This window comes from Trifolium pratense, linkage group LG6, assembly GCF_020283565.1.
Source record: "Trifolium pratense cultivar HEN17-A07 linkage group LG6, ARS_RC_1.1, whole genome shotgun sequence".
In the NCBI taxonomy this organism is placed as follows: Eukaryota; Viridiplantae; Streptophyta; class Magnoliopsida; order Fabales; family Fabaceae; genus Trifolium; species Trifolium pratense.
The window spans coordinates 36,228,151-36,244,669 of record NC_060064.1 but is presented as its reverse complement, the minus strand read 5'-3'; the positions used below and the strand labels follow the sequence as shown (position 1 = coordinate 36,244,669).

The window sequence follows — 16,519 nt, the reverse complement described above, 5'->3', positions numbered from 1 at the left end:
ACCAATAAAATAGGGACATTATATTTTTTTTTACTAAATTGGGACATTATATTGAAAACCATCTACTTTGACAATTCCTTTCAATATTAGACTTTTTTTTTACAAACACCGTTTATATAGAAAAATAAGAATTGGTTTATGCGTAATGTTACCCAAAATATGTAATTAAACCCATTAAAACAAATATATCGATTTAAGTAAAGAATATTGATTTACCGAAATAGAATTGGCATAAACTTTATGTATCCAAAAAAAAAAAGAATTGGCATAAACTTTTGAAGTAAGTAAAAATTATAAAAACAGAATAAATTTAATTCTATTAATATAAGGCATATTTCATTCCATTTTGAAATAAGGCATATTTCATTACATTAATAAAAAAAATTATTATTTGAATTCATTAAAAAAATTGATTTTGTTAGGTCATGGACGAAAATTAATATAAAATATTTTATAATTTACTTTTTTAATTGTTTATATTATACAGTTTTTATATATTTCCAAAATAATTACACATAGTGAAAGGCAAACGGACAACAAGTTGTGCCGCTAAACCTTTTCGAAAACTACATCCATAGACCTAGGAGAGACGATATTGCCATGCAATGATCCTTTGAACTCTTTTTAAAAGATCAGCAGCATGATCCTTTGAACAATTTTTAGACAAAAAAATTTATGTTATATATTAGTGAGAGAATAATATAAATTATTTTATAATTTATATATTTTACAAATTCTTTCCTTTTTTGGATTTCATTGAAAAGATAAAGTTTGTTATAGTTATTTTTTTTCGTTAAAATTATCTATTTAACTGAAAGTTATTTTTTAGTAAAACAAAAAGCATGCAAGAAAATTTATTTATAATAATAGTTATTTATTTGGTCCTAATATATTTTAATTTTAATGATGCACGAAAAAAACTTTATTTGATGGTCAAAAAACTAATAATTTGAATTTTTTTTTTGGTCAAGATTTGAATATTTGAATTATAACTTGAATTTGAATTATTTTCTTTTTAAGTAGGTGAATTAATTGCAATTTTATATGATGATTTGTAGGTGAATTAATTGCCTCAAATGTATAGTATTAAGATTAAGATCAGTGAAAATAAAAGTATTTATATTATACTTTAAGGCAAGGTACTATACTCACTAAATACTATGAAGTTGCTTTCACCACTAATGAGGTTCTCTCTAATACTGTTGATTGGTTTGTTTTATGTTGGTAAAGCAATAGATTGTGGTGGCAATCGAATTGCAAACACCATTGTGGTTAACCAAAGAGGTAAAGGAGCATTCAAAACAATTCAAGCAGCCATTGATTCTATAAAGACCCAAAATAATCAATGGATTTTGCTTCAAATAAATCCGGGCATATATAAGTAAGTTTTTATTACCCATTTAGATTGCTTGTTTTTTCTTTTCTTACATTAGGTTAGATTTTATGTCTCATCGTTCTTTTGTATTTTTTTCCTTTTATTTTGATCATGTAGTAGATCCATTGCATCCATTTGTTTTTTTTAAAAATTGATTTCTCCTTTTATTTTGATCATGTAGTAGATCCATTGCATCCATTTGTTTTTTAAAAAAATTGATTTTTTTTACAATAAAGAAATGATAGATAAATGAATCTTTTTTAAAATAATTAATTTTTTCTATCATTAAAAACATTATAATAACCAAATATTATTTATCGAAATTGTCAAAAATATAAAATTTGATATTTTTTGAATTTTTATTCCTTATATTAGTCAATATTGTATTTTTTTAATCAAAAATTTTAAAAAATTAGTGAGTTGCTTATAAACAGTGAAATTGTGATTTTTCTAGTAATATTATTATCTCTAAAATACAATAATCAGCTTAATTCATAAAAATAATCGTTAATTTATCAATTTAACGACTTAATGTACCGGTACATTCGAATTATTCTGATGTATCGTAGAAGCTCCCAAATTGAAATATTGTTAAATATTAAATTTATTGTTCTATTTACACACTTGTTGAGTTAATATTCCACATTCTGAGTTGCATCAGTGATAATGAGCCTAACAACTACGCTGAAGCTTCTAAGCATGACTGTTGGGTGAAAGCTATGCAAAGTGAGCTCCATGCATTATCTAGCAATAACACATGGACTATTGGGTGAAAGCTATGCAAAATTAGCTCCATGAATGCCGTTAAAATCTGAACCCTTCACGTAGACTCACACCTGTGTGTGTCACACGAGTCTTTCTTCAGCTCTTGGCATCCAAACAACGACTAACATGAATGAGACATGTTATTTACAAATATAAAAATTCTATCGTTAAAATCTGAACGGTTAATCTCAATCAAATAACTCTAATTTTTATTGACTAAGTTGGTTGAGTATATTACTACTCATAAAACGGAATTTCTTAGTCTTTGTTGTAAAAACAAGAAAATAGGAACACCTCAATAAAACACAAGTTTGTTTATTTCCTTTTCACCTGAAACCCTATTTTATTTTGCAAAACTATTGAATATTGAAATACATATGAATCTAAGCAGTAATAATCTTTATTCAAGTTCAAAGAAATGTTACAAATTAAGATGATTAGAAGTGTGCTAAAAAGCTAAGTATGAAGTAACAGCTAGCACATCTAATCAAAATGAGGTCGGGCTACATACATAACTAGAACCGACGGATGTCTTTAGGAGGCCTGAAGTTAAGGGGATGTGTTTCTTGAGTGGCATTTTGATCTTGTTTCCACATTTTTATTGTTTTGTCGGCTTCACATGATATAAGCCTCGTACCGGTGATATCATAGGTTAAAGCATAAATACCAGCTTCACTATCCAGTGAACCAGGTTGTACAATTGTTTGTAATTGCTGGAAATTGTGACCACTCTTCCAATCCCAGAACCACATACTACCGTTGTCACCTCCGGTAACCATAACACCCTCCTCATTGACTGCCAGTGCATTGATAATAGTTTTCTGTTGAGAGAGCATATTGTGACAAAATTGTCCTTTTGGAAGTGTGAACTTTTTAATATTATCAGCCGATGCAGATGCAAAAGCTCGCTGTTTAGGATGTGGAGCCATTGCTCGAACAGACTTTTTATGGTTTGTAAGTGTAGTTAGCAATGTTTTACCATAATACCTAACATCCCACATCTTGATTGTAGAATCATGAGAACCAGTAACAACTTGATAAGGGTCCGTTTCCGTTGTAAACACAGAGCAGACAGTATTGTCATGACCTAGAGCATGAATTTGGGTTTGTTTACGTATGTCCCAAACCCGGCAGACAGAATCACGTCCTCCGGTAACTAACATGTTGTTGTCGTCGGGATGAATAGACAAGCAGTAAACACCACTGAGATGACCATGATAAGACCTAATAACCTTGTTCTGTTCAAGATCCCAACATTTAACTTGTTTATCATCAGCAGCAGAAAACATGTAGGTATGTTTGTTGCTAATAGCAAGTGCTCTTACTTGTTGGATGTGACCTGTTAATGTGAGTTTTAGAACACCAGTTGCTAAATCCCATATCTTGATAGTTCGATCTGCAGAACCAGTAGCAAACCATGTATTACTGGGATCAACTGCAATAGATGTCACCCATCCTAAATGACCACTGATGACTCTGTAGTTTTTCCATGGTGCATGCCAATCAGGTCGTGGCCATTTACTTTCCATTCTTTCCATCAAAGAAGATGTTGAGAAATTCCTGGAAGATCCTCTGCTTGGCATTGATGGACCTGGAAGTAGAGCAAGCCCTGGTTCTTGAGACTGATTCTTTGTAGCAGAATTCTTCGTCTGAGGTTGAGCAATGCTTTCTTGAATTCCACCATACTCGGCATTCACTTTGTAATTAACACGAATTTTCTTGCTTTCGGAATCGGGAGGAGCGAGTTGTTGATCAAGTGGAGAGAATAGATCCAGGGGACGTTTCTTGAGTGATTGTGGTTCAATTGCTTCCATACGACGACATATTAGACGGAAGTGTTCAAAAACCAAAAACACTATGCTTTGCTTCCTTCCGATGAATGAATGAATTATGGGAATCGATTAACCAATTTGTTGTCTATATATAAGTAAAAAAATAACCAATCTTTTTTAATTTTGTTTTTTTGATATACAATCTTTTTTTTCGAAGCAAAATCTTTTTTGATATACAATCTTCTTAAAATATTCACTAAAAGATTAAAATTTATTTTTATATCAAAATATTGCAACTAAATCTTTTTATTTTTTTTTTGGTGAGAGTAACTAAATCTTTTTATTGTTTCTATTTTTTTAGGCTAAACTTTCTATAAGTTTTTAAAAAAATATGAGAAAAACTATTGTTAAATAATTTTTATGTTGTAATGGTCAGCATTGGCATGAGTAAGTGTTTATAAGCAAGAGACAATCCTCACCTTACAAGTCGATTTTGTAGGGTTGAGTTACACCCAATACACAATTCTAAGATGGTATCAAAGTCTATCCACGATCCGTTGGGCCACCTGCTATCAGGTTTCTGCTATCGGACCACCCACCATTTATTTCCGCGCACCAAGTCCAATAGTGCTTGGTGCGAGGGTGTGTGTCAAGAGTCCCATATCGGTTGAGAGATGACCTAAATAAATGTTCATAAGTAAGAGGCAATCCTCACCTTACAAGCCAATTTTGTAGGGTTGAGTTACGTCCAATTCACGGTTCTAAGAGTTTCTGGACTATTAAATTAGAAATTTGATTAAAAATATTAAAACTTCCCCTCTAGAAATACACAGATTCATGTTTGCTCGGATGATTTTGGCCATGTAAGTGGTTGTCACATTGACTTGTTGCATCTAAAATAAGATAGTCTTGTGGCATGTAACTTGTAAATGGATTTTAGGGACGAAACCGGTAAAATCCAAGTCACAAGAGTAGGGATTCAAAGATTTAGAATAGAATCCGGTACAATTATGAAATTATATGAAGATAAATTGAGAGTTTTTGAGAGAGAAGTGTTTTGTTGAATATTTTGATTGATTTTCAAATGAAGCACAAATGTTTCTTAAATATAACACATAAGGGCAATAAAGTAAAATGACATAAGATAAGCTATTATTTCAAATAAACTATTAATTGATACTTAATTCCTGTCACATGGTATTACCATATGTGTAAATTTTAGGTACTATAGGGATATTTATTATGCAATAAATTAGTGAGTTCAATATTGGAATTTTATCATTTTTGTTATGAATTTTCATAAGGGGAATCAGATTATATTTTGATGTTTGTCATTGACCTAGTCTTACAAGAGACATTTTGCTTATTCAGTTTCTAGTGTTGATACTAAACACAATGAACTTTGAATAACTCTTTTGCGGACTTGGATCCTCTCCATCTATATTTTTCTACATCTCTCTCCTTCCTCTCTATCTCTCACTTAATCTCACTCTCTCTCATGATTATTTTATTATTTTTTAATGACGAGAGAGATTGAAATTAAGAGAGAGATAGAGAGGAAGGAGAGAGATGTAGAGAAATTGGAAGGAGAAGATCCATTTTCCTCTTTTGCTATATGTTTGGCAGTTCACACAATGAGTTTTGTTTCATCAACTGAAACCTTGACTGATGATGCGATATCACAAATCATATATGTCCAACTTTTTTTTTTGTGTTTTGAGGGTTTTGTAGTGTATTCACTAAACTGAATTGCAAAACTATTAAATATTGAAATACATACGAATGTACGCAATAATAATCTTAGTATAATGGTACAAAGATGATCAGAAGTGTGTTAAAAAGGTAGTGTGAATAAATTAGTCGTACATCAAGACCTTCGAGTAACAGCACATCTAATCAAAATGAGAGCCACATAAATAGAACCGACAGATGTCTTTAGGTCTTAGGAGGCCTGAAGTTAAGGGGATGTGTTTCTTAAATGGCATTTTCATCTTGTTTCCACATTTTTATGGTTTTGTCTGCTTCACATGATATAAGCCTCGTACCCGTGATATCATAGGTTAAAGCATAAATACCAGCTTCACTATCCAGTGAACCTGTAAGAGGGAAAGATGAAAACAGATAAGAACAATTAATATGCTTGTCAATCTTGTGTATATGGTAGAACTAACTAGCATCAATCTTAACATGTAAAAACAGTCTAATATGCATACCAGGTTGTACAATTGTTTGGGATTGCTGGGAATTGTGACCACTCTTCCAATCCCAGAACCACATACTGCCATTGTCACCTGAAACAGGAAAAATAAATCAGAAAATATAGTTGAATTCCGTATGACAAATCAATCTTATCACATGATCATGAAAAAAAGGGAAAATACCTCCAGTAACCATAACACCCTCCTCATTGACAGCCATTGCATTGATAATAGTTTTCTGTTGAGAGCTGCACATACATAAATTAATGAATACTTTCAAAAAAATAAAAAAAATGAAAATTTATCAATTAGCATCAAACCATATTTCTATAACTGATATCTTTGAAGCAATATGAAGTTCTGAGGTTTGACCGGGAGGTAAGTAATAAATACATGAAATTGACTTCTTTGTTGTCTAAAAAAAGTGCTCAGCAAGCTTATTCAAGTTATTCATGTGTTAGCGCATCATTTTACCAAGGGCCAAGGCTCTTTCTGCATCCAGATTTACTGTTTTCTATCCAAGCTAAAAATGTGTGGTCCAGCTCAAATTCTCAATGACTCACACCCTCTTTTAGCTTGAGGGGGGAGTATAGAGATGCCCGGTTAATATTCCTCTTTCTACACGTTCACTTTTTCTAGCATTTGCACTAGTTGCAGCTTATAATTCCAGTTTTATGTTTTTACTAGTTTCATTTGAAGCTTAGCTTATCCTAAAATAGTTGATCTATAACTAACTGTAAGCAACTCCGTGTTAGTTACAGTTATTTAGTAGCATAGTCTTTACAATCTACTAGCGGCCAGACAGGCGCGCCACGCCTGTCTGTGTGATCCATATTTTCTATTATACAAAGTTATGTCAAAAAAAGACATGCATTATGTTGTGGTGAGTTTGTTAATAAAAGATTTTTGCTGCTAAAGAATTCACGTATGTAACCTTGTTTTCATTTGCCTACTGTGTCTTCTACAACATTTCTTCTTCTCCACCGACTCTTCTCATTCTCTATAACAACAAGCCATTTCTCTAGCTCTTCCAATTCTTCCAACATACTTTGCCTCACTATCATCCTTTCATTCTAGCTTGGTTCTACACACTCCCAACCACACAGATCCTCTCCATCTCTTCTCACCGCCACGAACGCAGCCACCATACATCTCTTCCAATTCTTCAATTCTGGATCTCTTCCAAGACTTCGATTCCTCCCAAGCCAATTTCTTGCATTAGCTTTATTCTGGATCTAGAATTGAAAAAACAAGAGGTCTCTCAAAATTAAATATTGTCTTGACCGCCACCGCCGCCACCGCCGCCGTTAATCCTCACTACAACACCAGCTCCCTGTTTCCGCATTCATATCAGTTTTCATTCTAATTTACACACTTTCACCACCGATACTTCACCTTAGATTAATTTTGGCTTCTGATCCTAAGTTAATTTTAACAGATCTGGAGTTGAAAACACAAGGGTCTTCATCTTAAATTGAGATAACCAAAACCATTGCAATGATTTTCAAGATATTAGTGTATTTTTTATTAGCCTAATTTGTTGAAAGAAATTATTGGGAAGATTCCAAAAGGACAGAACTTACGGCGATTCCGAGAGAGACCGAGGAAGGAGATGGTTGCAGGAAAATATCATGTGTAATTCAATTTGTGTGTGGTACTTTTGATCTGTACCGTATGATTTAATCCTCTCACCATCTTATTTTAACATCCATCCTATTTGAAAGTTCCCCTATATATATATATATATATATATATATATATATATATATATATATATATATATATATATATATATATATCGGAGAGTCATCTACATAATCTTTTCTTTCAGATTCATTTCAGTAACAGTTTACAATTACAATCCAATTTCATTTTTCTCTCTTCTACCATAAACAGTAAACCTAGTTAATGACCCCCCTCCCTAATCACACAAATGACAAGAATAAGTTTATGAACTCACAGCATATCATGACAAAATTCTCCGTTTGGAAGTGTGAACTTTTTAATATTATCAGCCGATGCAGATGCAAAAGCTTGCCTGCAGACAACAAGGAAGAAGGGGTGAGACTGAGAAGACAATAAAATAACAATTTTTTAAGAAAATCAACCATAGTTAAAGAGTTAATAATTCTCCAAGTAACAATCAACAGATATTGAACACATACTCTTTAGGATGTGGAGCCATGGCTCGAACAGACTTTTTATGGTTTGTAAGAGTTAACGTTGTTTTACCTGCATGAAAGCATTGTGTGTAAGCTTGGTAAAAATTCGTACAGGAATTGAATTCAAGTGCATGTAATCACAGCACAAACAGAGAAAAACAAATAAATTACCATATCTAAGGTCCCACATCTTGATCGTAGAATCATGAGAACCAGTGACAACTTGAGGGTCCTATTAAAAATATGACCAGAATAAGGCTCCAAAGTAAGGAAAAAAGAAGGTTTAAAAGTATACAACTATATTAAGACATGTTTCAAAGCTGCATTTGAATGATGGAATCTGTGTACGCAATTATCATATCAAAGAACATGTAGTGGAACTAAGCTACGTAGAAAACCTATATGCCAGTTTGAAAAATAAAAAATATAGACAACGGGGGGAAAATGTGCATACCGTTGGCCGTGTAAACACAGAGCAGACAGTATTCTCATGACCTGAAAGAGCATGAATCTGCGTTTTACTACGTATGTCCCAGACCTGAAAGTTTAGCACCAAGCATAGTGATCACATTTCTATTTCCTTAACATATTTAATAAAAAAAAATTAGAAATAGACGAGCAGAAGGTATTGCTTCCACCTAAATCTAAAGATACCATCAAGTAACAATATCAACAAAGTCCATACCCGGCAGACAGAATCAAGTCCTCCAGTAAGTAAAATGCCAATTGTGGGATGAATAGCCAAGCAGTAAACAGCACTCAGATGACCATGATAAGACCTAATAACCTTGTTCTGTTCAAGATCCCAACATTTAACTTGTTTATCGTCACCAGCAGAAAACATGTAGGTATGTTTGTTGCTAATAGCAAGGCCTGTAGAGAAAGCACGCTGTTAGTATTAACCCAGTTCACAATAACTGCCAACACTATTAAATATTTATACCTTTGGCTTCTCACCTCTTACTTGTTCGATGTGACCTGTTAATGTTAGCTTTAGAACACCACTTGCCAAGTCCCATATCTGCCCAAATGAACAACTTAGCAAAAAAATAAAATCCAAAGATTTAAATAGATAGACAGAAAAAAAATTATAAACTCCACATGAATAAGTTAATAAACTATTTCAAATCATAGCTTCAATTTATAGAAAATATATGATAATAATGAGTCAATATTTAAAACTATATATTTAACAAAAAAAGTAGAATAACTCTAGCAAAAAGAATACAAAGAAACTTGAATCAGAAAGTAATTTAACAAAAGGAATAAGCATAGTGACAAGCCAAACATGCACCGCGCATGGCACAGGCTACTGCTCTAGTTACTTAAAAAAAGACAGTTGTTTCAGATTAAATTGCAAAGAAAGAAAGCAACCCACAGAATGAACAATTCAACATGGATCATCAAGTTTTCAGTCTTATCTACATGCCTTCTCATAACAAGAAACTATGACATGCATTTTGTGATCAAATACCTTGATAGTTCGATCTGCAGAACCAGTAGCAAACCATGTATTACTGGGATCAACTGCAACAGATCTCACCAATCCTGAGTGACCACTGATGACCTACAGAAAATAAATCATGGCGAAAATTCTCAGCTAAAATTATATCAGAGTATTATAGTTTAAAAGGATTTCAGAAAAATTATGTACACCAGACCTGATTAGAATGAAAGAATTACGACATTAGCAAACACAAACTAATTATTTTGGATATAGTGGCAGCATGTGAATAGCCAAGTTTTAAAATTGAAATTTGCGATGTTGGGTAGAATTACAGATGCTTGGAAATAGCACACCTATTTGCTGTAAAGCATTACCAGTTCTATGCATTAAATGGATTTTAAAAATCTCTTTTACTACATAGTGGATGCCAACACAGACTTCTCTCTCTCTCTCTCTCTCTCTCTCTCTCTCTCTCTCTCTCTCTCTCTCTCTCTCTCTCTCTCTCTCTCTCTCTCTCTCTCTCTCTCTCTCTCTCTCTCTCTCTCGTTATTATCCAGCACAAAATTTTGGTAAGCACTTACAAACAGCAAGATGTCAATCCAAATCCAGTAGACAAATTGAAATTCTGAATGTAACTAATCCAAGGTAACCTTGCACGGATGGTAAGAAAATGACTGCAATAGGATGATGGAACTAAACAGGTTCCTTGACTAAACTACTAACTAGTTCACCAGGCATCCCTAACTACATTTGTTTTGGTTTACATAATCTGAGAATGAAAAAGAGAACACCCTAAGCGGCTAAGCCATGTATTTATCATTAAATAGTTAAAATAGTGGTCAAGTAGTTCTCACCCTGTAGTTTTTCCATGGCACATGCCAATCAGGTCGTGGCCATTTACTTGGCATTCTTTCCATCAAAGCAGATGTTGAGAAATTCTTGTATATTGAAACTACAACAGTTTAGTCAAAAAGGTCGAATCAGCAGAATGCTAATCCTAGATACATTCATATTGAGCAAAAACAGAAGATGGTGTGCATAACCAACAAAAAGTGTATTGAGATAAAATTTTAAAATATAAAGGCATCGAGAGAAAGCCAGAACCTTTCAGATGAGCCAGAGGTAGAAACAACTACTGTATTCTTGCCCTGGAAACCGTGATCATTCCTGTAAAGAAACAAAAACATAAGAGCCAGTAGTAAATAACAGCTGTTCGAAAAATTTGCATGATCTGCATGTGACACAATCTATGTTTCATTTGGAACATATGGTGTTCCTTTCTGCTGAAGCACGGAATAGTAATGAAAAATGATTTCAAGATTTTGTATAAACATTTATGAACATACGAAAAAGGATAAAATGGAACAGAATATTTTCAAGGCAAGGAATCCATTTATTTTCTTTTTTTAAAAATAAAATGCTACACTGAAGCAAACTTCTAACAACTTCTGCAATCTTCTATCAAGTTTACATAATAAATGGTTTCATAAATTATTGAAAGCCAAATAGGCTCTTCGAACAATATTTTGGAATACTGAACACCACATGATTCATTACTAAGCTTTTGCAAGCCGGACATAAGATGTAATCCCAACTGTTAATATGTCAAAATATAATCATAAAAACTGACGAGTTAAGAATCAAAAATCTGATATCCATGACTCAACAGATTATTTGCTAGTAAAATATTGTCCATAGCCAACATATGTACATTTTGGGATAGGCCAGACTTTTCAAGATAGCTAACCAACCTAAAATAAAAATTACAAGGAATGCTATTAAAGGCCAAAATCCAAATGTGTGCATCATAATAACCATAATAAAAGAAAAGAAAAATCTCTTTTCAAAAAAAAAGAAAAGAAAAATCAGGTTCAAGATTTGAGAGTTGTGTAAAAAGGAACATAGAACAAGAGTTGGCATTCTAAAAAACTATTGCAAAAATTATTAGCTGTCATGGACAATTTGGTCTTGTCTTCTGCAGCCCTTACCACAGAAGTAGTCATCCTGAGCAAGGTTTTAACAAAAGGTCGGCGACTGCGATATGGGCAGTAAAAATAATACTTTTTGGTCTCTAGAACCATAATTGATACCGCATTAGTCGCAATTCACCACTAGATATGTCACCATGACTGTTATTTAAAACCTTGGTCGTGAGACCTAAGGTCTGCATAAGCCGACACATTTTAGCCTCAAAAGCATATAACTAAAGTTTACATAAACCTACGTTGCATAGGTGCAGGTACGGTACCGGTAAGTGGTACAATACTTTTAAAAAAACTAAGGTACGTACGGGTACGTCCATATAATTTATTTTAATAGTTATATAATTAAAATAATAGAATTATATTTTTAAAATAAATAATTAATAAACATAAAAATTGCAGATTGTTTTTGTGAGTAACTTTGTGTTCTACTCTGTCAGTGCTATGTGCCCTTTGTTTTGTTGTAACTTATAAATTGTGGTTTAGACTTTTAGAAAATTAGAAGTAGTACTAATGTACTATACTACTACTTTTAAAAAGAAATAAAAAGGGAACTGAATTAGTTCTAATCTAAAGTGAATCTTAATTAAAAAAATAAACATTTAAAAAAATGAGATTGGGAACCGTTGCTTAAAGAAAAGAAAAATAAAAATTTGATAAAATCTATACTATGCGCGTACCCCAAGCGTACCACGCACGACCCCAGACGTACCACGCGCATACCCACGTCAAAGAAAAAAAAAATTGGTACTTTGGGGGTACGGGGCCGGGGAAGTACCGTACGCATACCGGTACCCAGAGATACGAGAAACACTTACTCTACCTAATAAAAAACTTACTCCTACAAATTCAAACCCAGGGAAAAACTCAACAATATAACACTCTCACTGATGTAATACATATAACGTCAAAGAAGCCTAATGTTAACCACATAAGCAAGACGATACTGAGAAACCATAATGACCCAGATGTTAATTCATCAATATTCCACCAACTAGATAATCATAACCATATGCCAAGATGATAACTATTACTACGAGTATCATGTTCATACCTGGAAGAGCAAGCATGTTAGAACTCCCTGCTTGTTGAGACTGATTCTTTGTAGCAGAATTCGTCTGTTGCGGAGGTGGAGTAGTGCTTTTAATTCTACCACACTCAGCATTCACCTAATTTTCATTACAATTACAAAACCACATTAGCATACCTTCATCAGTTCACAAAAAACCCACAAAAAAAGGAACTTTATAACCCTAGACAACTTCATAGCAAACGTGTGTTCTGCCAAATCACTCCGCTACACCCCACTTCAATTCTATGACATGGAAAAGAAAAAAAAAAGTTTTTTTCTAATGAATGTCATTGTAAAACTGATTTACACCAGCAGAACATATCCATTAAACTATTCAAAATTTATACAATTCACATCTCTTCTTAATCAATTCAAGGGCATTAAGGTAACAAAATTAAAATTAACAAAACTCAAATCAAATAAAACCATAATTAAGATAAAACTAACCTTGTCATTAACACCAATTTTCTTGCTGCAAGATTATGAGGAAACAAAAAGGCGTAAGTTAACTAGAATAAGCATTGAGAATGGAAAAAAGTGAAGATTTATGAAAAGAAAAGAGAAAAATTTTAACCTTTCGGAATCGGGAGGAGCGAGTTGTTGATGAAGAGGAGAAAAGAGATCGAGGGCACGTTTGAGGGACTTGAAGCGTAAGCTTCTTGAGTGATTGCGGTTCAACTGCTTACGACGACGTATTGAAGGTGATGAAGTTTTAGGGTTTGTTTCCCAGTGAAGGATGATTTTGAACACAGTGGAAACCGTAGGTTCAACGGGCGAAACTGAGTTTGAGTTTGGGTTCAATGACACCCAAATGGAATTGGATTAGATGCGGTCAAATGCATGCAGTCAAGTGCAGTCAGTTTCTTAGAGTCATCAGATCTTGAAACAGATTTTAACTATTTAAGATCAGATAGTCACAATCTGCTGACTGCATGCAGTCACTGATTTGTGACTGCAGTGAATCCTGGTCCCACCCAAATATATGTGTATTAAGCGTTCGTTTGGCCTCACTTTTTTATCTCTTTTTTTAGAGCTTTTGTAAATAATTTATGCAATTTTTATATATTAGTATAAGTTTGTCAACGTAGTTTATGATAGAAAAGTTTATAAAATTACAATTTTCACTAGTGTGAACTTATAAATTAACATAAAACCTAATTTATATTGCATAAGTTGTTTGCATAAGCTCTAAAAAAGCTCGGCCAAACCAGCCCTAAATACTGTATATTAAATTATATAATTACCCCCTATGTATATATAAGTGTATTCATAAGTATTTGCGATGGTCATACATGTTTGGGTATCATACATTATTAATAAATGGTCTCTACAATGTCATGTAATATCTATGCAACTCATATATATTTTGCTCCAATTGTGATATCACTTTAAAGGTATCATACATTAATAACAAATGATAATGTTTTAAAAAGGAAAGAAAATACAATCAAAGGTTTTAATAACATAAATAAGGTACAATATCATCAATTTTGATATCTTCAATGTCACATCATGGAACTCCAATGGTATAAAATAATAAGGTACGGATCATAAACTTATGATACTCCCTATGATACATTTATTGGAGATGCTCTTATGTTTGAATTTCTTTGAAAGACCTTAATATATTGAATTATAAATAATATATTTTAATTTTACTTTAAACTGAAAGGTTTAACTACACATTTGGTCTCTTACGTTTATTTTAGATTTCAGTTTGGTCCCTTACGTTTAAAAAATATCAATTTGGTCCCTTACGTTTCCATTAGGTTTCAATTTTGTCATTTCCGCTCCAAAGCAGCTTCCATCCGGCCGTCTAAGAACCCAACCTAGCTCCAAACGTCCCTCATCGCTAAGATGAGCATCGACGTTTAGTTTTAAGTAGGCCAGAGGCTGGGACTCCATCCATTAATGTTGTGACGAATGTTCGAGATAGGCGAAGCATGGTAACTGAGGCTACGCTTGCTGGAATGTTTTTTATACTCGTGTAAATTTTGAAGAGCTTTATCAACAGTTATTTGAACATGTATTTCTTTTCCTTGAAAGACTTTGTGATTCCTTGGATGCCATAAACTATATATGATACCAGTGATTGCTTGAATACATTCTCTATCAATAGTAGTAAGCGTGTGTGTATACCATTCACACAGATTATGCTCTTTGATGAAATTAGTGTTAATAGTGAGTGGGGAATAAAACCAAAGCTTTGTGAGCCCACTCATAGTGTAAAAATATGTGCTCCATGGTTTCAAGGCCATTGTGACATCTAGGACAGAGATTGTCACATAAGATTCCTCTATAAATTAAATTGGGTTTAATAGGTAGAGCATTATGAAAGATCCTCCAAATGAGGTGAATTTGTTTTGGAGGGTTATGGAGACCCCAAATTTTCTTCCATCTGTTATCAGAGCTTGACTGCCTATTAGACTGACCTTTTGGTTGATTGTTTCTAGTCCAGTTGATGATAGTATAGTAGTTTGACTTTACAGTATAAGACCCCTCCTTTGTGCCCTGCCAGCAAAGAATATCCTCGTCTGCATATTGATTAAGAGGAATTTTACATATCTTCTCTGCTTCAATAGGTAGGAAATTTTGCTTAACAATGTTTAATTTCCAGCACATGATTTGTTGGTCAATGAGGTCTGACACCTTCTGTAGGGTAGTGCCATTAGGCTTTGAGGACCAAATACTATTCCTCATCTGTGAATGTATACATCTGTCTTCCCATATGTTGATATTGTTGCCTTTACCAACCACCCAATAACACCCTTTCTTTAGAATCCAACTAGCCTTTTGAATGCTCTGCTAGGCATAGCTTGAACCATTGCCTTGTTTTGCTCGAAGAAATAGGATAATACTTAGCTTTTAAAACCTGTGACACCAAAGAGTTTGGTTCAGTGAGGAGTCTCCATCCTTGCTTGGCAAGCAAAGCCTCATTGAAGGCATGCAGATCTCTGAACCCCATACCTCCCACCTTCTTATTATTACAGGTGGTTTTTCATTTAACCCAATGAATTTTCTTCTGGTCAACATTACTACCCCACCAGAATCTACTCACCATGTGTTCCATTTGATTACATAGCTCCTTAGGGATCATAAAGCATCTCATAAACATAGGTAGGGATTGATTGGGCAACAACTTTAATAAGAATACCTCTACCAGCATAGGATTGATTCTTCTCCTTCCAGCCTTTAAGTTTCTTCCATACTTTATCTTGAATGTAGTTAAAAGTCTGCTTCTTAGACCTCCCTATATGAGTGGGTTGGCCTAAATACTTATCAAAGTTGTGAACAATGGGCATGTGTATGATCTGCTGGATAGTAGTTTTTATGTCATTGTGCATATTTCTGCTGAAAAGGATTTTTTATTTGGAGTAGTTCACCATTTGTCCCAGATGCTTGTTCATATTTAGTGATAATGGCCTTCAGGTGAGTTACTTCATCTTTAGTGGCCATACAAAACATAAGACTATCATCAGCAAAAAATAAATGAGTAATTTCAGGGGCTCTAAGGGTAATTCTGACCTCATGAATTAAGTTTTCACTCCGAGCCTTAGTAATAAGGGCTGATAGAACATCAACACACAAAATAAAAAGATAAGGTAATAGGGGATCTCCCTGTCCGATGCCTCTATGGGGTTGAAAGCTCCTGGAAGGCTTCCCATTGATAAGGACAAAAAACCTCACAATAGACACATAATTCATTATGATGTTAATAATTTTCTGAGGAAAATTCATTGCTTCCA

At 33.5% G+C, this 16,519-nt stretch overlaps 2 protein-coding genes across 3 annotated transcripts; both read right to left on the bottom strand.

The window, feature by feature from the left end:
- Positions 1–2,645: 2,645 nt before the first annotated feature.
- LOC123889057 (protein pleiotropic regulatory locus 1-like) lies at positions 2,646–3,969 on the bottom strand. The gene has a single exon (XM_045938234.1). The coding sequence runs from the start codon at positions 3,952–3,954 to the stop codon at positions 2,656–2,658; it is 1,299 nt and encodes a 432-aa protein (XP_045794190.1). The 5' UTR covers positions 3,955–3,969; the 3' UTR covers positions 2,646–2,655.
- Positions 3,970–5,591: 1,622 nt separating this feature from the next.
- On the bottom strand, positions 5,592–13,640 carry LOC123889060 (protein pleiotropic regulatory locus 1-like). Of its 2 annotated transcripts, none has more exons than XM_045938238.1 (15): positions 13,348–13,640; positions 13,221–13,245; positions 12,756–12,870; positions 10,824–10,886; positions 10,574–10,671; positions 9,747–9,839; positions 9,230–9,293; positions 8,958–9,145; positions 8,727–8,810; positions 8,444–8,504; positions 8,276–8,342; positions 8,071–8,148; positions 6,294–6,358; positions 6,126–6,203; positions 5,592–6,008 (listed from the first exon to the last, which is right to left on the bottom strand). In XM_045938238.1, exons 5-15 carry the CDS (start codon positions 10,634–10,636, stop codon positions 5,887–5,889), a joined length of 963 nt encoding a protein of 320 aa, XP_045794194.1. In that variant the 5' UTR covers positions 10,637–10,671; positions 10,824–10,886; positions 12,756–12,870; positions 13,221–13,245; positions 13,348–13,640; the 3' UTR covers positions 5,592–5,886. The 2 variants fall into 2 exon arrangements, with proteins under 2 accessions (XP_045794194.1, XP_045794195.1); XM_045938239.1 differs by having other exon boundaries at positions 10,574–10,657; positions 13,348–13,557.
- Positions 13,641–16,519: the final 2,879 nt, after the last annotated feature.

Excerpts from the sequence above, each read along its gene's own strand:
- LOC123889060 (XM_045938238.1), bottom strand. The coding sequence starts at position 10,636 with ATGGAAAGAATGCCAAGTAAATGGCCACGACCTGATTGGCATGTGCCA. Across the intron at positions 9,294-9,746 it reads CTGCAGATCGAACTATCAAG|ATATGGGACTTGGCAAGTGG; the intron begins GTATTTGATCAC and ends TCATTTGGGCAG. Across the intron at positions 6,359-8,070 it reads GAATTTTGTCATGATATGCT|CTCTCAACAGAAAACTATTA; the intron begins GTGAGTTCATAA and ends ATGTATGTGCAG.
- LOC123889057 (XM_045938234.1), bottom strand. The coding sequence starts at position 3,954 with ATGGAAGCAATTGAACCACAATCACTCAAGAAACGTCCCCTGGATCTA.